Source organism: Parambassis ranga, chromosome 22 (genome assembly GCF_900634625.1).
Source record: "Parambassis ranga chromosome 22, fParRan2.1, whole genome shotgun sequence".
NCBI classification, from domain to species: domain Eukaryota; kingdom Metazoa; phylum Chordata; class Actinopteri; family Ambassidae; genus Parambassis; species Parambassis ranga.
Window position 1 is genome coordinate 3,458,617 of NC_041042.1, and position 23,261 is coordinate 3,481,877.

At 43.2% G+C, this 23,261-nt stretch overlaps 4 protein-coding genes across 8 annotated transcripts; 2 read left to right on the forward strand and 2 right to left on the reverse strand.

Annotated features, from left to right (window-relative positions):
• The first annotated feature begins 193 nt into the window (after positions 1-193).
• Positions 194-5,428, forward strand: map7a (microtubule-associated protein 7a). 4 transcript variants are annotated; one of them, XM_028395619.1, is made up of 16 exons: positions 194-243; positions 445-716; positions 1,325-1,420; positions 1,538-1,612; positions 1,706-1,869; positions 1,943-2,042; positions 2,201-2,317; positions 2,498-2,655; positions 2,730-2,845; positions 2,928-3,166; positions 3,240-3,420; positions 3,492-3,660; positions 3,773-3,877; positions 4,036-4,086; positions 4,238-4,463; positions 4,592-5,428. In XM_028395619.1, exons 2-16 carry the CDS (start codon positions 596-598, stop codon positions 4,600-4,602), a joined length of 1,929 nt encoding a protein of 642 aa, XP_028251420.1. In that variant the 5' UTR covers positions 194-243; positions 445-595; the 3' UTR covers positions 4,603-5,428. The 4 variants fall into 4 exon arrangements, with proteins under 4 accessions (XP_028251420.1, XP_028251422.1, XP_028251421.1 ...); XM_028395621.1 differs by lacking the exon at positions 194-243 and having other exon boundaries at positions 271-716; positions 2,522-2,655; XM_028395620.1 differs by lacking the exon at positions 194-243 and having other exon boundaries at positions 271-716; positions 1,541-1,612.
• LOC114427521 (uncharacterized) lies at positions 5,387-6,944 on the reverse strand. The gene is made up of 8 exons (XM_028395623.1): positions 6,884-6,944; positions 6,758-6,803; positions 6,557-6,690; positions 6,349-6,480; positions 6,154-6,268; positions 5,952-6,086; positions 5,740-5,865; positions 5,387-5,662 (listed from the first exon to the last, which is right to left on the reverse strand). Exons 1-8 carry the CDS (start codon positions 6,902-6,904, stop codon positions 5,529-5,531), a joined length of 843 nt encoding a protein of 280 aa, XP_028251424.1. The 5' UTR covers positions 6,905-6,944; the 3' UTR covers positions 5,387-5,528.
• A 2,271-nt stretch (positions 6,945-9,215) lies between these two features.
• Positions 9,216-17,403, forward strand: ahi1 (Abelson helper integration site 1). 2 transcript variants are annotated; one of them, XM_028395724.1, is made up of 27 exons: positions 9,216-9,318; positions 9,673-9,760; positions 9,922-10,049; positions 10,180-10,760; positions 10,848-10,930; positions 11,011-11,197; positions 11,712-11,904; positions 11,980-12,075; positions 12,158-12,343; positions 12,432-12,584; positions 12,673-12,805; positions 12,958-13,081; positions 13,302-13,531; positions 13,914-14,023; positions 14,115-14,233; positions 14,350-14,480; positions 14,559-14,699; positions 14,794-14,987; positions 15,079-15,124; positions 15,204-15,250; positions 15,472-15,589; positions 15,901-15,959; positions 16,058-16,123; positions 16,199-16,361; positions 16,438-16,523; positions 16,802-16,890; positions 16,998-17,403. In XM_028395724.1, exons 2-27 carry the CDS (start codon positions 9,751-9,753, stop codon positions 17,176-17,178), a joined length of 3,654 nt encoding a protein of 1,217 aa, XP_028251525.1. In that variant the 5' UTR covers positions 9,216-9,318; positions 9,673-9,750; the 3' UTR covers positions 17,179-17,403. The 2 variants fall into 2 exon arrangements, with proteins under 2 accessions (XP_028251525.1, XP_028251526.1); XM_028395725.1 differs by lacking the exon at positions 16,802-16,890 and having other exon boundaries at positions 16,998-17,124.
• slc18b1 (solute carrier family 18 member B1) lies at positions 17,393-23,027 on the reverse strand. The gene is made up of 14 exons (XM_028395726.1): positions 22,813-23,027; positions 22,506-22,639; positions 21,935-22,030; positions 21,779-21,852; positions 21,258-21,405; positions 20,143-20,299; positions 19,913-20,049; positions 19,738-19,839; positions 19,577-19,668; positions 18,911-19,006; positions 18,755-18,829; positions 18,578-18,671; positions 18,311-18,360; positions 17,393-18,160 (listed from the first exon to the last, which is right to left on the reverse strand). Exons 1-14 carry the CDS (start codon positions 22,841-22,843, stop codon positions 18,112-18,114), a joined length of 1,335 nt encoding a protein of 444 aa, XP_028251527.1. The 5' UTR covers positions 22,844-23,027; the 3' UTR covers positions 17,393-18,111.
• Positions 23,028-23,261: the final 234 nt, after the last annotated feature.

The window sequence follows — 23,261 nt, forward strand, 5'->3', positions numbered from 1 at the left end:
GCATTTTTGCCTCATCAATAAAAGACACTAACTTTCCCACAGTGAGTTACTGTCCAGGCAATGTATGTCACTGAACATTAGACTGCCGTTGTCATGGTAATTGTACAGGAGGACGGGCTTCCTCCGCTGTCTGCAGAAGCCTGTCCTCCTGCATCCCTTCCATGCAGCAGGCAGGCAGTGTGGTGGGGGAATTAAAGTGACACAGCTCTATTATGTGAAAGTAAAGCAGAGCAGCTCACAAGGGTGAGATCTTTAAAGAGAGGGAGGGAGTAGCCTTTTTATAGATGAGACTCACTGAGGCTCAGATTCACTCTAGACCTCTAAAGGAGACTGGAGGGAATTTCCTACGTGGATAACCTTGCCTTTCGAAATCTCCCATCCATTGGTCAGGGGATATAAGCTGACGCTCTGTTTTCTTGCTTTTCTCACTATTTGTTCACACAGATGGACAAGGAGCTGATGCAGGAGGCAGTTCCCTGTACAGCTCACTCAAGCGAGGACCCGGAGGCATCTTGAAATAGAAATTCAAAGGAGGAGGAGGAAGAGGAGGAGGAGAGAAAGGAAGGGAAGAAGGGTTTTGAGTGAGAGCATTGGTATGCCAGGCTTAGTACCTAGCATGGCTGTGCAGAAGAAACAGATCCCTCCATCGCAGGGACCACTTTCTACACGTACCATCCAGAGCCAAAGGAAGGGAGTCAGGTCTGAAAAAACTGGAGGTTAGTAGCTCTCGTTGTTATATATGCACTTATTTATGAGAGATTTGTAGCTGCTGTAAGTGTAGATTACAAACACAGGACCACCTGATCATACTGATGCATGAATTGTCCCTCTGAGCAATCTTGGCTACCGTAAACAAAAGGAAATCATGGGGCATCTGAGTGCACAGATTACATAATCCACACAGAATAACCAGCATCACCATCATACTGTTTAACCCTAAAGAAGCACATCTATGTGATTTCCCCCCCACCTACTGATCAGTTATACTAATTAATGATCATCTGTCTTGTGTGACGTCTCAACATCTTGACCTTTGTCACTGCTTTCTTCACTCATGTTCATGAGGACTGGTCAGGTGCTCGTCTGTTCTCTTCGCCTTTTATACGCTGGCAGATTATAATGGCTCTTTCATTTGGAGCTGACCCTAAGGCCACTCCAGTCCATAACAACCATTATTTTGGATGCAAACGAATCTGTTGTCGGGTTATATGAAAAGAAAATTCATTTAAAGACGTGTTTATTTCCATTAGTACGTCAGATTGTTCCCTTGAAGAGGTCATAGGTATTGTTTTTTCAGGTTTACTTTTTTTCCCCTCAATTACAGAGAATGGCTCTTATTTAAACCCAGTTCCACAGACAAAGAAAATAATCAACAAGTCTTCCCAAATCTGCAACACAGTTACTCCAAGGACAGCTGCAGGTTCGTTTACTTCATTGTTTCATCAAACAGCTGTCATATTTTTAGAACTGCAGCTAATGTCTTGAAGCATTTCTTCACTCTCTTGTTTCAAAATAATCATTTATGGGATTAAATCAGCAGCTAATGGACCCAATGTTGATGAGAGGCTGAAAGCAGCGCGAGAAAGGAGAGAGGAGCGCCAGAAGTTACTTGGTATGTGAGCTCCTATGATTGCTAGCACACGTCATTATATGTCATTAACATACACATAAACCTATTTTTTTATAATCATTCATTCATCCTTAGCCTCTCAGGAACAGAGCAGGTTAGAGCGGGAGCAGCGTGCCAGACATTACTATGAACAACAACTGCAGGAGCGCAAGAAGAAACTCCTGGAGCAGAGGCTCAAAGAGGAGAGGAGGCGCACCGCTGTGGAGGAGAAGCGCAAGCAGAAGCTCAAAGAGGAGAAAGTGAGTTCTGAGAGTGTTTTCACTGTTCAACCTGAGGAGTATGAACTGATATATTGTGTATTTCTGAATCAAGGAGCGACATGAATCTGCACTGCGTAGGACGCTGGAGAAGAGCCAAAGGGCCCAGCAGAACCTCAGTCAAAGCTCCAGAGGAAGGAAGCTCAACAAAAATGGTGCGAGGCCTGGCCATGCTTTGTTTTCTTCTTCTCTTTTAACATAAACTCACAACAATCTACTCACAGTATGTGTTCTCTCAGCGACTCTCTGCATGCCTTATCTTTGGTTTTTCTTGCACTTTATACTGAAAACTTTATACTGATCAATACACTAGTTCCACGTCGCTTGCCACTGACAACATGGGAGAAGAATCTTGTCAGTCGCCTCCTTACCCCCACATGTTCTTATCTGGCCAGGAGCAAGAGTGCTGGTTGTCAGTCAGGAGAAGAAGGTACTCCTCCCCGCCGCCTCCTTCCTTATGATAACATAATGTACTCATTATTGCACTACGACTACTAACTATCTCAGGCTCTTTGGCCACTTATGCTTCTCCTTTTCTCTCTGTTTACTTCGTGTTTTCATCTTTGTACACCATTTGTTCACATACCTCCATAACATAACCCTGGCTCAGTTGTCCATATTTGTCGTCGTGCAGTTTCATTCCACGCCATGAACACTACTACCACCATTACTCACAAACCCCAGCGACACACTGGATCAGTCCACCACAGGTCATCTGTCTCCCCAAGCTCCAAAAACAGCCAGCACAGAGGCATCAGTGTGGCACAGGTAGATCAATCAGCTCCTCTCTGTCGTAATATTTTGGATACGTGAAAAGAAAGATAAATATGTCTCCTTTTTAGATCAAAGCTGCAAGTCAGCAAGATAAGAAAAACTCAAACAGATCACCTGCTGTCAACAGGAGTGTGAAACCAGGCTCAGATACACAAAGCAGGACAGCTTCGCCCTCACCTGAACGGTACGTAAAGTACCCCTGCTGTCCTTTCATGACAGAGCGACAGTGATATGAACAGAGTGCTCTCTTCTTCCTGACCTTAAAGGACTCCTCGAAGATCAATCGGCAGACATCCAACCCCGCTGCAGCTCGAACTCCCGTCTGTGCCCGAGGAAGATGTTGCTGTTTGTAGCTCCGCACTCTCTCCTGGTAACTCCAGGCCTGTCAGGACATCAGATGAAGGTCAGCAAGAAAAATCGAGGCGAGAAAATCCACCAGGGACTCCGTGTCCAAGCCTGCCTGACACAGCGAAGCAGACTCTAACCAGAACAGCAGGAGATGGAAGTAAGAAGCAGAGATGCTTGTAACAAAAACTGTGTTTCAAGAATATCTTGACGTATATATGATTTTTCTTCAGGTCCTTCCAAACCGCCTCCTCCATCACTCCAACAGCAGGCTCCTGAGGTCACATGCCGACCACCAGCTGGGACAACTGACCCAGAGGAGGCCTCACGTCTTCTGGCTGAGAAGAGGCGAGAGGCCCGACTACAGAGGGAGAAAGAGGAGCAGGAGCGCCTGCAGAGGGAGGAGGCAGAAAGGTAAAAACACCTCCACTTATGATGTGAAAGCACTGCAGCCCAGCCCATTAAAACCGCTGTATTATGTCCAGGAGGAGCCGTGAGGAGCTGGAACGCAGGAGGACAGAGGAGCGGGCACGCCAGCAGGCCGAGGCTCAGCGTCTCATAGAGGAGAAGAGGAGGAGGGAGGACGAGGAGCAGAGACGAGCTGAAGAGGAGCGTGCTGAGGCTATGAGGGAGGCTGCTCTTCTGCAGAAACAGGTGATAAAGGGAACATAGCAGCCCTGTACAAGGAGAAAGAAATCATGTCTGGACCCACAAGCATCCTCACAGAACCCATGTAAAGTAATGTATGTGTCTGTGTTTGATGAAGAGAGAAGATGAGCTCGCCAAAGAGAGGGAACGAGCCGAGCAGATGAAACAAGAGCGAGAAATCATCGCACAGAAAGAAGAGGCAGCGCGCCAAGAAAGAAAAAAGGTGACAAGACTGTAAATAATCATGGTTCAAAAGGGAGATTGCCATCTCTATGAAAATCTTTTCACGAATATTCATCACAAATAATGTAAAGTTAGGTTCTGAGTGTTTTCACTGTACCTGCTTTTGTTTTTTAAGAAGGCTGTTTTTTTTCTCTCCAGCGACTGGAAGAAATCATGCGGAGGACCAGAAGGACAGATTCTCCAGATACAGTGAGATTTAGTGTTCAGATCTGTCAGATAGTACACAGCCTCAGGTCTCATGTGACGCACATTCAGCATCAACTAATAACTAACCACCTCAACTTGTAAAAGCCACATGGTTTGTCCTTGACTAAAATGGTTAATCTCTTTTTCGAATCAGAAATCTGTGCCAGCGAGGATTCTGCCAAATGACCCCCAGCCAAATGAAAACACAGAGCCTGTTCGCATCGGAACCATCGATGCTGTTAAGATGCCGGTGGGGAATAAAACCACACAGCTGGGCTTGAACAATGAGGAGGACATGGTACCTGTTGTGGCCTTCAAAGAACGCAGGTCGCTCAGAACACTCACCGGCCTGGAGGAAATCCAGACCCACCAACGAGCAGGTGAGCACCAAACAGACCTACAGACTACACACAATCATATAATGGGACAGAAAATAGGGTCATAAACTAGAATCAAGGTTTGTGACTGCTCTGTCAAGTCTTCAAACGTATGATGTTCTTATTTTTAGAGGTCATCTGAGCTCCTGCACCGTGGGCAGACTTTGTTAGAGAGCTGTGAATTCTCTACGAAACACAGGAACCGCTGCGGCCCAGACGTCCTGCTACCCTTCAGCACCTTGACAGAGCATGTATAATTCCAGCCTTGCCTCTCAGTGAGACCGTCAGCGTTTGGTCACTTCTCTGTTTGTAACCAGTGGCACAAATATTAAGCTATTGATTTCCTTCAAGTACTGCAGGTTTCTGATCTAATAACTATCCAAAAAGAACAGTAGATGTGTAGACAGTGGTGCTGTTATGGAGCGTGTTGCCTCAGTGAAATACTAGGAATAGCCATTCGCACTCACATCACAACTTGCCATACGCTTTGTTGCTTATTCCTGAGATTCCCTTGCTATCCAAGCACTTTTCCTTCCTCAGTGGCATCGCTGTGGAAGTAGAGTCACACTTTGCTCTTAGAACACAAGATGTGTATATGTGCTCGTGTAAGATGACTTCCTGCATTTCTCTTCAAGCTTAACCTTGAATTTTGTATAGCAATCACATATTCGAAGCTGCTATAAGGAGCATATGTTTCCAAAGACTTTGCTTAAGTGTGTGTGTGTGTGTGTGTTGTTTTAGAGGATACCACGCACAAAGCATTTCTTGCACTGACTGCTTTGTTTGTTATTGCGCAAGTTACAAAGCAAAGTCTAATGCATAGAGGATAAGTGAGTTTATTAGAATAAAAGCATAAAAAAAACTGATCATCAATATTTGATCTTATAGTTTAGGTATTGCTTACGACACATCACATGTTAGCCTGTTATAAATATATGCCATATTTAATTAAAGTTGATACTATGCCACTTCTCCCCCTGGTTGTTTGTATAAAACACATAATATTAAAATTGTCCATCCAGTGCATCCTGTGCACATTTCTCTGTCCTTGTACTGAGACAAGGTCAGTCAAGGGTTAACAGACGTCGGCGAAAGAGGCTGAATCATTTGGAGCAGCTGTCTTGTTTCCTCAGTCTGCGCATGCACCTTCCAGAGCTGAACCTCCAGCTCACTGTTAGTCAGCAGAGAGGAAAAGTCTCCATCTACAGAGGAAAGCAGCACAGAGCAGGTGAAAGAACACGTGATAAACAAAAAGAGCGACTGCACGACCCAGACAAACCTTTCCTGAGGTTGAATATAGTGACGATGCCAAGCTGCTGGAATCTAATGTCTTTCTTTTGGAGGAATATCAGCAGGTACTTGGACATGTCAGTGTAGTGAGGCCTCAGTAAGTGCAGGATCTCATCTGCAAACAAAGAAACGGCAACGTTGAAAGTGTAAAATCATTTTTAGAGCTATTATTTTCACTTGGAATACATTAGATTACATTACCAGTCATTTCTAATTGACTTATGATTGCAGCGCTGTTGAAAGACAACTGAGAACTTCTCATTTGTCCGGACAGCTTCACCAGACACAACATTTGCTCTGGTGTTACTGTTGCTGACAACTTAGCCCTGAGTGCATCTGAAAAAAAAAAAAGTTAATTAAAATCAGCACAGAAACACCTAAAAATGAAGAGTGGGTGACTCACCCCAGGTTGTCAGATGATGCAAGCATGATGTCACATGCAGCAACGTCTCATCTGACAGAGCAGGAAGCAGAAGCACCGAGAGGAGGCCTGGTAAACACAGACTTCCCATCACAGCCTGGACAACAGTGATCGGGATTGATTTCATCAGTTCATTAGAAAGCACAAAGCAGTCAGACAAAAGTATGAACTCAGTACCTGCGCTCCTGTGTTAGAACTACACAGGTCAGTGATAATCTTGCAGCAGTGTGTGATTATACCAGAGCTGGATCTGGGATGATGAAGCAGCTGACCGACTTCGTTCAGCAGCCCCTCACTCATAAGGATGTCCTGGAATCGTGCAACAGGAGCAATTAAACAGAAACACACCACAGATGTTGTTGTGCTCTTGTGTATTAAACCGTACGTTGTTTGGTGGGTGTGCAGACAGTGTGGAGAGCAGTGTTAGGGCAGATTCTGTCCACACCGGAGTAGACGACGTGAGCAGTGCCTTCAGCGGTAACAAACAGTCAAGCTCCATCAGCTGTTCCTGCATCAGAGCTACACATACGAAACGTGATCGACAGCTTCACGTACAGAATAAATACTCTTCTACTGCTATAGTCACCGTTTTCTGAAAGACTTTGCAGGCATCGACATGCTTGAGCTGAATTCTGAAAAGACATTTTAAAACAAAGAAAAGATTATCATTGCTCATTTACCTTCGGATTCAAATACCAGAGTTCAGACTAACCTTTGGCACAGAAGAAGACATGAGAGTCAAAAGAGACCTTGATAAAAAATGGCCCCCGATGCTGAGCAGCTTTGGGTGATGCTCCTGGACGGCAGCGATGTTGCAAAGAGCTGCGCAGCTGTAAAATTGGACCTCTGAATCTGAGGACTGCAGCAGAAGAACCAAAACAGGAACTGCACCCGCCTGACATAAAATCCTTGTGGACCAATCTGGACGAAGAAGGAAAGCATAATCAGGAAACTGCGACACTACAAGGGAGGAGAAGCAGGGGTCACACGAGGGCTGGAGCCTACCCCAGCTGTCCAAGGGTGAGAGGTGGGGTAAAACCTGGATGGACCACCAGTCTATCGCAGGCCGCACACACACCTACAGCTAGTTTAGAGTCACTGATTGAGCTAAGATGCACATCTCTGGAATGTGGGAGTATGAAGAACCTTCTTTCTGTTTGCACCACCATGCCGCCCTGCAGCAGGACGCCTCTATAAAAAAATATATGTACAGAAAATAATGGTACCTGTCTGTGTGAGGTGTAACAGAGCCCAGGCTGCGTTCTGTTGAATCGTTGTATCGTAGGACTTTGCCAAAGCCAGCAGTGGTCTGATTGCATCCATGATAAGAACTTCTTTATTTGACTCTGTACAGAAAGGACAAACATCTCTTTTATTTTATTGTTTTAATGCATCATTTCATTGTAAAATAATTTTTTCAAGACAAATAACAAACCTGCGGAGGCCAGCATGGCAACACAGGCACAAGAGTTACACTGAGCAGTGGGATCACCAGACTGGAACAGCTCCAATATGGGCACCAGCATCCCCATTTCAATCACCAGCTCTTTGCACACTGACAAGTGACAGTTCATAGACATTCATCATGATGATCTGATCCTCCATTTAGCTTCAACACAGACTAGATGTCATAAATATCTCTTACCGTTATTCTTTACAAGCAGATTGACCAGTGAGAGAGATATGGTCGTTTGCACAGCCAGGTCCGTTGATAAAAGTAAAGCCATGACCGGCTCCATGAAAGCATCGGGTAAAGGAGATTTCACTGTAACACACAGTTTCGGTCAGTTCCTGTCAGTGGTTTTAGAAAAAAATCAATAATGTATTTAAATGAACTGTAAGTCTAACACAAGAGACATCTCTCCTGTCTTCTATTAACCCAGGAATCTGTCAACGGCCTCCTGTAAGCAAAACATGTGGGTCATTCATTTGAATACTACTGGACATAACCTGTGCAGGATGCACCACTACACTGATCTCAGAAACCTGAACTATAATATAATCATTCATACTACAACTCATTCATGCTACAACACTCCTGGTCTCCAAGTTTATTTTATTTCAAAATTAAACGATTCCTTTAATTTCATAAAAACACTTTTTATCTTCTGACTGTGGAGGAAATACAGTTGGATATTTGCATGACACTGGTCCTACCTGTTAGAGGTATAGGGCATGAAATGAGATAAAAATCTTTTACTCACAGTGATGGCTGAGGTGTAAATAATACATGGCTGCAGTCATTTGTAGATCAGTGTGTTCTGAGGCTGAAAGTGTGGTCACAGCTTTAAGACTTTCCTGACTGAGGAGCTGGGTTTCATCATCTGAGAAAAGACACACACACAAATAATGTGCATAAATTATTATGACAAAAGAGTGTGTAATGTGCACAAAGCCAATCTGTAGGGACGTGTTGTTAGTCTTCCACAGCACTGTCCACAGACAAAGGAACTCCATGTCAACAACAGGGCTCTTACCACACACGATCTGTAGCGTCAGCAGCTCCTGAGCCGCCGCCGTCCTCCTCCTGTCAGGTGAAATCCCAAAGCACGCACATCGCCCGATCTCTCGGAAGACTTCCTGGAGTTTGCTCTCCAACTCTCTGCAAACTCTTCTCACATTTACAACAAACTCTCTCAGCAGCCTGCGGCAGTTGTCGCAGAAACCAGAAGCCATGTCTGCATCTTGTAGAGACACCTGCCTGCTTTAAACCACCTGTACAAAGACACGCCCATTTGAGTGCCACGTGACCTATGGTGATATGAATCCACAATTTTCAAATTAAACGTTTAGTTAAAGCAAATTAAAATTATAAAATTAAACGTTGTGATCGCTTGATTGTTTCTTTTACTCATTTTTTTAAATTATAATTAAATGTAATTCATATTCCAGATAAATATATATATTTAAATTCGAAAGTATTAATTACTTTTTTGATTGTTTTGTTTTAGATACGCTTGAGAGCTGGTTCTGATACGTCATCACGCACAGTCCTTTGTACTCACATTTCATTGGTGAATTTGTTGTTTATGTTCATACGTCACCAACATGGCTGCTAAGCCTCGCCCTCTCGTTCATCCTTGTTGTTGACTTGGAAACCGTCGTAGCGTTGTTGGTGAAGTTGGAGGACAGCGCAATCACTGCTGGGTAAGATACACGCAGTTACCGCTGGCCAGTTCCCTTCCAGCTTCATGTTAAGGCGCCAAGCTGTTTGTTTACCCTCGTAAATATTATTGTACCAAACGCAGTAAGCTATCTGCTTTATGTTGTCAGCTAACAGTAGCGCTTAGCGAGCTAGCTGCTAAATCAGCTAACGTCAGTGGCTAGCTTCTCTCTTGCATTATTTCGGTCTCAGCTGCGAAGACACGGCATAATTAATATGTCTGTTTGTTGTAGTAACTACTAACCTGTAAAGAGTCACTAGTTAAAACAAATGTACACGTTAGAGAACATTCAGAATATTTTGCCGTTTAACGCTAATGTTGTCCTGGTGGTTTGTAGTTTTAGAATGAAAGTCTTCCGCCCTTCCCCACTTCACTCGTTTAACGGTCAGAATGGAAGACATCACGGTGCCTGAGAATGCCTGCAGGTGAGCTTCCTCCTGTGCCCTCACAACACAGTGTTCTCTTCTATGTATGCATACATGTTTTGAAGTAGACAACAACAAATACTCAAGTAATGTACCTTATAACTGTACTGAGTATTGTGTAGCATAAACCTGAATGTGAGCAACTCTAAATGATCCATTAGGAGAGAGTGAAGACCGGGCAAGGACCCGGGAGCGATTCAATGAAGTGTTCAAGAAATACACTGAAACAGAGAAGGAGAAGAAGAAAAAGCTGAAAAAGAAAGACACTGAAACGCAGGAGACTATTGTGGTAAGTATGTTCACTTTTGCAGTTCTGTGTTTATCAATAGAGAACATCGCATCACACCTCCAAGCTCTAATAGCACAACATATTCTTACTGGTATTGGAAAACTCTGCTCTCACTTTTCTCTATTTTTAGCTGCAGACTCTTAAAAAGAATCTTAACCTTGAGAAGGACACAGAAGACGATGAGACCATCCTGCAAAACACATATGATCCTGCGCAGGGCAGTCCTCGCTACACCAAGAACAAGAGGAGAGAAAGGGAAATAGCAGAAAAGGTTAATGTCAACAACAGTCGAAACCAGGAGGAGATAAAAACATCAAAAGCCAAGAGGAAGAGTAAGAGGGAACTCCCCCCTCTGCGTGTGCCTGAGGACGAAAGCAGTTATATTCAAAGGGATGCAGATGCTTCCAAATCTGAGGTTTCTCTGGAGCCAGATGTTGTTGTTGAAGGACAGGAACCAAAGCGTAGAAGTAAGAGAGGGAAGAGCAAAGGGGACACAGAGGCCAAAGCAGAGAGCCAGGTGGAGGATGCAGAAGATTCACTGGTAAATGAATACCGGCAGCAGATCGCACAGGAGGAGGAGAGGACGTCAAAGAAGACAAGGGTCAGGACCGAAGAGGAGAGCTTCGTCTCACAGAATATTACACTGAACAATGATGTGGGGAAGAAGAAAAAGAAAAAGCTGAAGTCTGTAATCACAGAGTCAGATGTTGGGTGTGTATACTAACTCCTTTGGATTTATATCAAAACAGTACACTTCAGCAGCAGGTTAGAGTAAAGCTCAATATTTTTCCATTCCAGGGATGAAGATGCAGGTCAGGATGCTGATGTTGCAAGTGGAGCAGAATCTAAAGGAAAGAAGAAAACTAAAAAGAAAAAGCACGGTAATTGGATGTGAATTGTCAGGATCTGCAAAGTTCCAGAATTTAAAAAATGCTGATGAATTGATTTTTTCCCCTTTCAGCTGTCAAACAAGAACGTGAAGCAGAGCCAGAAGCACCACAGAAGCCGACATTTGACGACAGCCTCGTGCTGGGAGTTTACATACACAGAACAGATCGACTCAAGACGGACATACTCGTCTCACACCCCATGGTGAAGATCCATGTTGTCGATGAGATCACAGGGCAGTATGTGAAGAAAGAAGACTGGTGAGGATGGACATGCTAAATGTCTTAAATGTCTTTTTTGTCTTAAATCCTTAAAGATCTTAAAGGTAGGGTAGGAGATTTTGAAAACTCAGTGAGAGTCAGCCAGGTTTGAAAGTAAACACACGCCCCTTTCTCTCGGAGCTCACCCCGAAGCCACGCCTCCAATGGACGGGCATTACCTGAAGACGAGCTGCGGTCTGTGACTTCGGCCATCATGCACGTACCTCTCTGGTGCACGTAGAGCAGGAAGAGAGTGACAACCATCCAATACTCCGCGCAGGGTCCACCTGGAGGATTGGCTGATGTTTTTAGCGTTTTATAGCTTCCACAGATGATTAATATTCTTCGTTTTAATGAGAAACTGATGAACTCATTGGTTGCTATCGGATTGTAAAGAGTTAGAGTTAAAGTTAATTTAACTAATTTAACAAAAAGTGCATCAGAATGAAATCTCCTACCCTACCTTTAAGTGTTTTTACAAATTAAACGTCTCTCCTCTGTTTTTTTTTTACAGCCATCGGCCCGTTGCGTCATATTATGAGCAAGAGAATGTTGACCACATCCTCCCTATCATGACGCAACCGTTTGATTTCAAGAAGAACAAATCCATCATCCCAGAGTGGCAGGAACAGATCATCTTCAACGAACGCTTCGGTTACTTTGTTCAACAAAATGATGAGAGTCCCAAAGTCATTCTCTTCTTTGAAGTAAGACATGTTTTATTAACACTCAGCTGCATTTAAAACATGGCTGACTTATTCCTGTTGACGTTTTATCTCAAGATCCTAGATTTTGTAACCATGGAGGAAGCGAGAGCCAATGTTGATGTTGACAAGCATGAACGAGGATTCAGAAAAATCGCATGGGCTTTTCTTAAGGTAAAGTTGGTCAATTAGAAAGACAACACCATTCTGAACATGGCTTTTCATTTAATAACAAATACCCCCTCCATCCTTTCAGCTCGTTGGTGCAAATGGCGTGCTGAATATAGACAGCAAAGTTCGCCTGCAACTCTTCTGCATTCCGCCTCGTGCGAAGAGACAACCTAAAACAATCGAGGTTGTAGAGTGGTGGAGGAAGTCCCCAAGGACTAAATACGCATCCACACTTTACGTCACTATAAAAGGCATTAAAGTCCCTGAGCATGTGAGTTGGTTGCTACTCTTGGTCTGCCTGTTTAATGTGTCTATTTGTTATACAGAAGAAATAGAAAATTCTTGTTTTTGTTCTGCAGGTGGACCCAAGTATCCGGTCTATGATGGCTTTACAGGAGGAGAGAGGCAGCACCTCCTACAGTGAACTGCAGAACGAAGTCACCAAGAAAAGCCTGACACAACCTCAAGACAGTAAGCCAGCCATGCTGAGATGGAGCAGACTGCCTGGGCAGGTTGGTAGATTCTTGGGCAGTATATTAGAACCAAGCAGAGAAAATGAAATTGGTCTTTAGGCCTGACGAGAGTTTAATCCTGTTACAGATCTGTCGGATTCCGAACAAGCCCTTCCTGGCATTCCGTGGGGGTCAGATGGGCTGTTTCACAGTGCTCTTCTCTAATGCTGGAACCATACTGGCTGCTGCTTGTGCTGACAGAGACGCTTTTCCTGTTGTAGGTAAGTAACACCTCAGCAACGTGTTAGTGTTCCTCAGCAGAAACCTCCAGTCAATTAACCTGCTGTTAACGCATCACAGTCAGGAACAGCCCTCTGATGACAGCAGGATTCTCCAGTGTACATGCAAAGACAAATATTCTCTGTGTTTTCAGTGTATGAGATTCCCTCTGGCAAAGTGCTGGCTGCCTTTAGTGGTCACCTGAAAATAGTTTATGATCTCTGCTGGTCCAGAGATGATCGAAGTCTGTTGTCGGCCTCCTCTGATGGAACTGTCCGGTGAGTTTCTGTTCGTAAGCTGAATGAATAAATAGAAGTTAGTGACTCTGTTAATAATAGCTGGCTGCTCTATGTGCTACCTCTAGGGGGAGTAAGCACTCCTCTCATAGTATGTAGTGGTTAAGTATATCTGCTACCAGTGACGCAGCATGTTTCGGGTTGCAGTCTTTGGCACACTAATTAAATTATTAAAGCATTTGTGCATTCTCTTCTCCCTCAGAGAGTGGAATGTAGAAAGGCTTCTGGGAACAGCCCAGAAAGTGCTGCCTCATCCGTCCTTCGTGTACTCTGCTCGGTACCATCCTACGACCCAGAACCTGGTGGTGACCGGCGGCTACGACGGACTGGTGCGAGTGTGGAGGCTGGATGTCAGTGATGTAAACGGGCAGCTGCTGCAGGAGTTCGAGGGTCACAGCACCTTCATCAACACAATCTGTTTTGATTCTGAAGGTATTATATTACATTATTGTGTTATATTACATTATTGTGTTATATTGGGGCAGCAGGGTTGTCCAATAACTGGAAGGTTGGTGGTTCGATCCCAACTCCTCCCTAGTCACTGTTGTGTGTCCTTGGGCCTCCAAGTGTACTCACTGGTGTGTGGCGCGCCTTGCCGGTGATTGTATGACATCCTCAGCCTCAAGAAATTTCCCCTCTGTGGGGCTAATTAAGGATTATAAAATTTAAACAAAAAATATTCAGTCACTCAACTAAACATGGTTAAAAAAGATTTTTAGAGTGATTCAGTTAGTTGTGGTTTTGGTAAAGGGTTGTTCGGCAGGTTGCACGACTTGGATGAATCTATAGCTGACATTCCATTTGTTTTCGTTAGGAAGGAGAATGTTCACTGCAGACAACATGGGCCTGATCATCGTGTGGAAAACTTCAGTGAATGACAGCAGACATCGTCAGCAGCCGTGTCACCGCTGGTGCATAGAGCGGGTAAAAGATCAGACATCATGACGTGTTACAGCACAATTTAATGGTTAGTGAAAAAAAATGAACTATCGTCCTGTATTTCATCCCTTGGCAGAAAATTGATGAGAGTGACCTCAGTGGTATATCCATCAACATGCTGCAGCTCCATCCTAATGGGAGGTGCTTGCTCATTCATGCCAAAGACAGTGTTCTGAGGATGATGGATCTGAGGATGTGAGTTAAGAAAAAATACCACCTGGAATCATAGAAATAGAATTTCCACACTTTCTGATTGTATAAACATTATTTTATTTTGGTTGATCATCATATGTTCTGCATTTCTGCCCCAGTCTGGCTGTAAAGAAGTACTCTGGAGCCACAAACTACAGAGAGAGGATTTACAGCACTTTCACACCATGTGGTAACTTCCTCTTCTCTGGTAGTGAGGATGGGATGGCGTATGTGTGGAATACTGACACAGGTGGGAATCATGTTTTTTAGGTTATAACAGTAAGAGTTGGTATGTTGGTTACTGTAGTGACTCCAGCTGTTTTTCCAGGTGACCAGGTTGCGGTGTACTCTGAGCTCTGTTACCCCACTGCTCTCCATGGCGTGGCGTTTCACCCCCACGAGGACATGGTAGCTTTCTGCGCCTTCGGTCAGAGCCAGCCTGTCCACGTGTACCTGTACGATCGCAAAGGTTCGTGTGTTCTTCGGAAAGAGCATTTGGATTTCTCTGTATGTACCTCGTAAACATCTCAAACAATACTGTGTGTTGTTAATGTCCCACACAGTTTCCCAGCTGGAGGTACAAAACCTAAAAGCAGCCAGCAGATCAACCTCTGTAGACACCAAAACCAGCAGAAACACACCCGCCCTCTCCGCTCTGCAGGACACGTCGGCCCCTTCAGCCATGGATCAGTTCGCCCACACGGCTCGACTTGCACTGAAAATGCAGTGTGTCAAAGAACAGCTGAATTCAGTTCTTGTAAATATTTTTCCTTTTTGACTTATTTTAAGATTATGCCATTACTATTAGATAGTTAGAAGCAAAACTCAACTTGTCATACTGTTTTTAGGACTCACATCAAAGGTCTTCAACTTCTGGATTAATTTATGAGCAAGGTACAGATGAAAACAGCTGTTTATAATCATTTGGACTCTCCAGTCTGAGCTGGATTACATTACCTGTCTTCTATTGCAGTGGGAATTACCCACACAGGGAGGAGCTTCACATCAGATGTCGGCACTGTGAGTGTTTTCCCTCCACTGATACACCTTTGTGGACTTTATACTGTTCATTCTCAGGAGACACAGATGGTTATCTCACTCTATTGAGCTCTGTATGGATCTCTACCTGATCCTATGTAATGTTACATTAGCTTTTTATACAGTGTTTAGGTGTCCTGACATTAAGGTGGAGTTTAAAATTGCAGACGTCTTAGTTGTTAAATTGTTGCTCTGTTTTCCAGCCGGGCCTGAACGCCTCACTGCCACCTCCATCCCTCCTGTCTCCACACTCCAAGCTGCAGCTCTCCAGCTCCCTGGCAGAGCAGCTTATCCCGCAGGCTGCTCTCAGCACACAGAGCCGTGAGTGGCTTGTTAAGTTAATCACACTGTTATTTATCCTGAACCAATGAATGGCTTTATTGGAGCTATGTGACTTCAGAGGTCAGATGTTTCCAGGGATTATAGCATGGTGTAAGGAAAAGGGGGGCAGGTTAGATGGAATTCTTCCCAGTGTTGTGGTTAATTGTCTTCTGGAAGCATGTACACAGTTCATAAAGACAGAGATGGACCACTTGTCATTTTCACGTGTGTCTGTAAGTGTGAACACGAGTCATCAGGTTGCGTCGCTGTGGGAGGTAGGTTTACGCTGTGTTCTGGGTTTTTCCTTTCAGGTGGTTTCAGTCCTGTTGGTCAGCGTCTGAGAGGAAGCTCGTCTTTTAGGCGTCAGACGGTAAGCCTTTCTTTCTTATGAATAACACGAGTTAACTCACTGAGTCAACTGCAGTCTTTGCTTTTAAAAACTGCTTCTACTAAATCTGTCTCCATCAGACTGTTCCTGATCACATCTCGTCAGGCATCCACCTGGAAACAGATTCTGCTCCTGTTCAACAAGTTGTGAGTATTTACTGCAACGTCTGAGCTCAGCCTTCCCCAGGGCCAGTTCATTTGTCTTTTACCTTCCCCTTCTAGGTTGTTGCCCTCTACGACTACAGAGCGAATCGCTCCGATGAACTGACGATACACCGCGGTGATGTCATCCAAGTTTTGTACAAAGACAATGAGAACTGGTGGTTTGGGCGTCTTGTCAACGGGCAGCAGGGATATTTTCTTGCGTCTTATGTAGCAGATCAGAGTAAGTGGATTTGACTTTCTTGTGCCTCTAGGACAATGTTTATAAAGCATCTAAATCTGAGCTGTTACTGTTTCAGGAGAGCTGAATGAAGAGAGGACTCAGTCTGCAGAGGCACATGCGGCTTTGTCTGAGGGGACTGTTGACAGGTCGACACCAACAAGGGTAAGAGCACAATGTGATGCAGCATCTGTTATGCATATGGATCGTTTTGTATCAGCGGGGAAATGGCTGTCAGTGGTGTCTTTGCTTGTTGGTTAGCTTAAATATTAATAAACCTTATTGCTAACATTTCAACCCCCTCTGGGCTTCCTCAGCTGTCACCTCCACATGCCTAAGGAGGCTTATTTTTGGTCTCGCGGTCTGAGTCTGATGCATGTCTGTGTGGTGGTGGTGTCCTTTGGGTGGTCAGTTATTCTTTTCTTCATGCTCACATTTCCAAGGTGTCTGCTGCCATTAGCTCCTCGGGGGAACTTAGGTTTCTTTCCGAGCCGAATCTTTCTGACACCGAATCTGAACTGATGGATGCCAAGTGAGTGGCCTGCTTTTGCACACGGGACATTGTTTCCTCACACTTCCTCTCATCATGCTATGGTTTAATGGATGATGCTAATCTGTAAAATTTTGACTTTCTCACAGAACTAGAAGGAAAAAGAAGGTAAAACGGCCAGAAGCGTCTGCAGCTTCCTCTCAGGCTACATGTTCGGATGCAGATGCTTTGGTGTCGACCAGCAGCAGGAGGAGAGGCAGATCATCAGACAGGCCGCTCCCAAAGAGGCCGACCGGCCAGAGTAACGGTGCCTTTGAGCCTGACTCATAAACACTGAAAGTATGTTTGTTTTTATCTTTATTCTTTTTCATTTCCAGTGCAGGGCGATTACTGACTAACTTTGTTTATAAGAAATTCTTTCTGTATGTTATGCATAAAAATTCTGTAATTTTTTGCTGATGTAGGACAAAGCGTTTGTGACGGTTCTATTTTCTTAGCTTTTTTTAAAGTTTTATAGTTTTATATGCATTAAAAATACAATTTATTCATTACAAATGTTTTTTATTATTATTTCTGTAAAACATATGCAAAAGACACACTTTCCATATCCACAGTTTGAACATAAATTCTGCTAATCATTTTATAATTAGTCCCTAATCACATAAAGTTTTAATCTACTTTTGTAAGTACATGTAAGCAAAAACAAATCAGGTCAAGTGAAGTGAGTGAGGTGCAGTGAATATATATATATATATATAATACTCCCTGATGCATGAAAACATACTGTACATGAGGTCCATGAAGTCCTGTGAATGTGAGTAAAATGGCTTCTTTTTTCATGATATAAATGTGGTCAGCAGATCTGGACAAGGATGGAATCCAAGTCATGTGATAGAAAACTAAGATCATTAATAGAGAAGAGCTTCGGAACAATAGGCACATTTAGTTTGTGGAGGTCCTGTGATTTTTCAGTAGTGCAACTTGAAAGTTTGGTGTTCAGTTTAAATTCTGATGTACCAGTGCAGCGTCCGATAAAAGCACATTTTTTTAAAAAAAAAGGACAGTTACGTCAAAATAAGGAACAAAATGTTTCCATGAACCACAAAAAATCACTACAATCCCTGACACACCAAAGAAAATATATAATTTAAAGTAAAAATAAAAGGAAAAACGTGGCTGATGCCAACAGGTAGCTGATGCCAACAGGTAGCTGAGACATTCATTTTGTTTTGTAAGTCATCCGTCCACGTGTAGCTGAGGCCTTTATTCAGTCAGGAGCGGGGTGCTTTCGTCTGTTCTGTCTTCTCTAACGCTTAAATTAAAACGCAACAGAGTGTCAGAGCCAGAAAATGCAGCAATAAGGTAGCAACACACACACTTTCACAGAGTGTACTGTATATATATACAATACACGACACGCCTTTGACCAATCACATGATCTTAGAAAGAGGGTAATGATTACCTTTGTTGTTGTTTCCGTTGCCAGAAGGAGTGCACGCCGAGGAGAAAGGCCTGAGGACAGAGAGTTTTGAGTGTGTAGCTGCTGTGAATCACACGCTGCTCTATCAGCCTTTATATTCATGAAATTAGAATTCTCCATCCCAGCAACACATGTCACTCATTTATCAGAGTCTGTTTCACAGCCACACTGCTGCTTTGAAAACATTTGATAGGCCGGCACAAAGTGCAGTCAGTGAGTAATGCTGGACCTACACAGTCCAATACTTACAGCCAGAAACGCTAAGCCTCCTTGGACTGCTGCTGCCCACTCAAAGTTCAGATGTTGTGTAATAAGACCACCAACTATTGGGCCATAAAACATCCTAAAAAAAAAACAATTTTCACATTAAAATCTGCATCACACCATTAAAAAAAGGAAAGGAACTGAACAGTATCTGAACTTTACCCTATGGACCAAACTGCACCAAACAACCCCGACACCATTCCAAGGGTGCTTAGCCCCTCTTCAAATCCCTGTTCACTAGAGAAAGGGAAAAGAATGTCAACTGTGCAATAAACAGCAACAGGACATGAGTGTAGAGCAACATGTGAAGCCACTCACTATGCACATGTGATGATCTCGGGGAACGTGGGGATTGCAGTCATGCCCAAAGAAAACCCAATTAGACCAAGCATGATGATCAGCAACCACAGCTGGCTGCACATGCAAACACAAACACAGAAAGAGAGAGGAAAAAAGCAAGTTAACAACTTAAAACTACAGAATTTATCCTGTAAATACACTGCAAAGCCGACACATGATCTATAAGAGTAAGTCCCTACCAGAGCTGGAAGGAAAGTAGCCACCATTACAGAGGATAAAATAAACAGTAATTAGTTAGAGGCTAGAAAGAACAGCTCTTTAGCTTAGCTTAGCTTAGCATAATGACATGAAACAGTGGAAAAAGGCAGCCGGACTCTGCCAAACTAGCCTGTTAGCATTTGTTTACTTCGTACACAAAAGTCAAAATAACAATAGGGTTTTACTAAGCAGTGGGAAAATGACACCATGTGCGTCAAAAACTGCAGTTCTCCCTGCAGTCTCTAGGGGCTGGATTCAAAAGTGAGTCAATCCCTATAGACTCACAGCATGATGCTGCTCAAAGCTCAAAGCGTCCCACGGGGACTTAGAGCGGCTCTTCTGACCATAGTCATACAGAATATGTTTGATTTGTAGCATTGTTTCTGTTAAAGTAGTACTGAGGCTCCACCTTGAGCAGACACTCACTTTGGGATGTGAAGGAAAGGGGCGGGGCCGAGCAGACAGAATCCCAGAGCCGTCACGGCGCCTCCTGTGACCATGAGCCCGAGCCTGGTGGACTGAGGAGCATTAAGGTTTAGTTCAAGTTTCAAAAAGCTAAACCAAAAAACATACTTTATAATACTCACTGGATATTTATCTGTGTAATAGCCCATCAGCGGTGATCCCAGACAATATGGCAGTGACAGACCAAGCATGATGAGTCCCACGTAGCCAGAAGAGAGACCAAACTAAACACAACAGAAACCCATTCAAACAACGCACCAAAATTATAGGTTGAGTTATAATAACGTAGGATATTACCGTCTCAATAGCAAACAGTGACAATGTGGCGTCCAAAAAGCCCAGACCTGCACTGAGAGTGAATATCACGAAGCAGATCAGGACTATCTTCGAGTGGGTGAGAAGCCGAAAGAAGGAATCCTTCGAAGGATCTGCGTCTGAGTGAAGCGAAGCACAATAATGCAGGTACGTTAGGATCTAAACACACATTTAAATTTAATTAAAGTGTTAAAAAGTGTCAAAAGTGTTACCAATTGTTGGCAGGACATAAATATTGAAGGGAACCATAATCAAAAGCAAACATCCCAGAAGCAAAAAAGGGACTTCGTATCCGAAAGACTCGTAGAACCACCCTCCAACCGGGGGCCCCATAATCAGGCCGAGTCCCGTGAAAATCTCCAGACTGCCCTAAAAAAACACAGAAACAAAAAACCTCTATGAACATACAGTGGTGGAGGAAGTACTGAAGCTTGGTACTCAAGTAAAAGTAGAAGTGCTACATCAACAATCCTACTTAAGTACTTTTAAATGTACTTAAAGTATTAAAAGTAAAAGTACTCACACACTAAATATATATTATTGATTTCCATTGCAAAGGATCTGAACAGGTTAAAATAATTGAAGAAATCATCTTAAATGAAAATGGACCATGTGTAGTTAATGTACATGTTCAGTCCAGAAGCAGCTGTGGACAGGTCTGTGTGTCATGAGGCAGGCTGTGGGCATCAAGTGAACAGAGAGGCTGCTGATAACAAACAGGCATTCAGCATGTTTACTGTGTCAGTGTTCCTGCTGTAGATTCATGTTATGATTCATGTTAATAAGACATTAATGGATGGACCTGTGTTAGCATACAGCAGCTAACTAGTTAGCTAACTGAGCCAGAGCACCGGCATCATGACTGAGGCTCATTACAGAAACACTGCTGGCAGCGTGACACCACCTCCATGCAGAGTCTGACCTCACATCAGTCCAGCACTGTGTTCATCACATGGAACAAGGAACTACAGACACTGTAGAAATGTAGTGGAGGAGAAAGTACAGGTAACAGCTGCAACATGTAATAGAGTAAAAGTTTAAAGTATGCACTATTATTTTTACTTAAGTAAAGTATAAATACACAAAAATTTACTTAAGTACAGTAACTAAGTACAAATACTTAGTTACTTTCCACCACTGTGAACATATATGGAATACTTCTTATGTCTGACAGCGTAAACACAGCGTTTAGCACATACTGTATGTTACTGGTGGTGTTCCACTGGGAGATACATAACAACTCCAAACTATGAGGCCTGTTTTTGTTTTCTCGTGATTCTAATGCCTAAACAACATGCCAGTCGAGACAAAGGTTGTCTACTCTCACCAAAACAGTTGCCACATTGTCTGGGAATATTTTTGCTGTCATGGCAAAAGAGGAGGTCATCGCACCAGCAAAGCCCACAGCGTCGATGGACCTCACTACAAAGCACAGAGTGATGAAGACGGACCCCTCGGGAACCCGGTCCAGTAACCTGTAAGGAGAGAATAAATATGATGATGATAATAATTAGTCTCAATGATAATTAGATAATCTATGAAAGCTTTACTATGACAAGAGCTGCAGCCATGTTGTGTCTATGGTTTCATTCATGACTTCCTGTCATGTTGCCCTCAGGGTGAACTAGATGCTTCATTATCTCACGGATCTGATCTTGCAGAACAAAGTGGTACTATGCATCGGTGCAGTCCACGTCTGAAGCATGCTTCGGTTTTCTTTTTTTTTTTACTTCCAACTTTTGTTTTGATGTGAAGGTAGACCACCTCAGTACATAGTTTATGAAGCCCAGAGGCCCAAACATTAATTATTATCCCTTATTATAGGTAACAGAAACCCACAGGACTCACCCGAACAGAATGGTGCATCCTGAAGACACAAACAGTCCTGCAATGAGCATAAATTTTGCCCCTATTTGGACAATCTGAGGAAAAAAAAAACACACTATAAGTTCCACTTCTAACATGAACTGATGATAATATTTATATATTTATACATATACTCACATATTTCCCCAGTATCAATGAGCCAATTAAATTGCAGACAGCGTAGCTGCCAAATATGAGGCCAATGACCGTCTGACTGGCTCCTTTCTTTACTGCCTGTGTGGAAACATGACAACAGATAAAAACATGTGACATGTGAATAAATACATCACTGTGCTTTAATCTGCCCGGCAGGAACTGAGCACTGATGACCTGATCTGACCTCACCTCAGACCTCCTGCCTGGATGGATTATTTGACATTTGCTCAGCAGCAGCATCTGTTTTATTGATCAATATTTTACTATGTCCTTTTATAATGGTTGATTGTCAGCGGTCCAAATGTGTGTATTTTCTTCACACTTTATTTAAGTTTATAAATTGTCTAAAACCAGGTTTTAAAAACACTCAGAGAGCAGCCAATAGCAGGCTGCATTTAAATGAGCAAAGATGTGTTTCATTCCTTATGAATTGAAATATGACATCATAACAGGAAGTCTTATTTCTCCTTTCAGAAAGTTATAAGTGGAAATTGTTTTTTTACTCCACTGTTAAACTGTAACACAGTTACCCCTTAATTCCCTCTTAGCTCACCTCAGTGGGGAAAAATGGGCCTAATATAGAGTAGCAGATCATTGAACTGAAGTTGACAGATGCCATTGATATTAAAGTGAGAGTCTGCTTTCTGGTCATCCTCGGGGGAGGACCAGTCGATGCAGCTGGAGTATCTGAAGTAGAAAAACAAAAAAGGAACAGAAACTGAAAAAATATTGAGTTTTTTTTTTTTTTGCTATACTGCCTAAACAGAGCATAACATTATCAATAGATTAGATTTTATTACACTCATGGCTATTTATCTAAGTGTGAGTCACTTATTTCATCTGTCACAAAGGTTACTCACCTCCCTGCTGAACATCAACGTGTTCCTCCATGTTTTTAAAAAAAAAAGTTTTATCCACTTTTTTTTAGGTCAGAAATACACACGGTGACATAACGACCCACGGAGAGGAGAGGAAGGATCCGGAAAACACCGAAAGCGAGCGGACACACTGCTGCACACAGCCGCCACGGACTGAAGGCACCGGAGCGCTCACGGCGTGCGTGAGTTTCCTCAGCCAATACGTCAACAGAGCGCCGCCTTCAAAATAAAAGCGCACTTCCGGTGGCGGGAGCTTCTTCTTCTTCTTCTTCTTCTTCTATGGAAGTTAAATAAAACACGCGAAGTCTGAGGTAAGCTTATAGTTTATCACTGCTACACTAAAAATTCAAAACAACACACTCGGAATAACAGCTTTTATTACATTTTCCAGCCCATAGGTCCTTGTTAACCTACGTCATTGTTTTTATTTC

Coding starts and splice junctions, on each gene's coding strand:
- map7a (XM_028395619.1), top strand. CDS start 596: ATGCCAGGCTTAGTACCTAGCATGGCTGTGCAGAAGAAACAGATCCCT. Junction 2,043..2,200: donor AAGGAAGCTCAACAAAAATG/GTGCGAGGCCTG, acceptor TCAATACACTAG/TTCCACGTCGCTTGCCACTG. Junction 3,878..4,035: donor CGCGCCAAGAAAGAAAAAAG/GTGACAAGACTG, acceptor TTTTCTCTCCAG/CGACTGGAAGAAATCATGCG.
- LOC114427521 (XM_028395623.1), bottom strand. CDS start 6,904: ATGTCTTCTTCTGTGCCAAAG. Junction 5,866..5,951: donor AAGTCAATTAGAAATGACTG/GTAATGTAATCT, acceptor CTTTGTTTGCAG/ATGAGATCCTGCACTTACTG. Junction 5,663..5,739: donor TATATTCAACCTCAGGAAAG/GTTTGTCTGGGT, acceptor TTTCCTCTGTAG/ATGGAGACTTTTCCTCTCTG.
- ahi1 (XM_028395724.1), top strand. Junction 12,585..12,672: donor GGAGCAGACTGCCTGGGCAG/GTTGGTAGATTC, acceptor ATCCTGTTACAG/ATCTGTCGGATTCCGAACAA. Junction 14,024..14,114: donor ACCGCTGGTGCATAGAGCGG/GTAAAAGATCAG, acceptor ATCCCTTGGCAG/AAAATTGATGAGAGTGACCT.
- slc18b1 (XM_028395726.1), bottom strand. CDS start 22,843: ATGGAGGAACACGTTGATGTTCAGCAGGGAG. Junction 20,300..21,257: donor ACAATGTGGCAACTGTTTTG/GTGAGAGTAGAC, acceptor GTGTTTTTTTAG/GGCAGTCTGGAGATTTTCAC. Junction 18,161..18,310: donor CAACGGAAACAACAACAAAG/GTAATCATTACC, acceptor TTTTAATTTAAG/CGTTAGAGAAGACAGAACAG.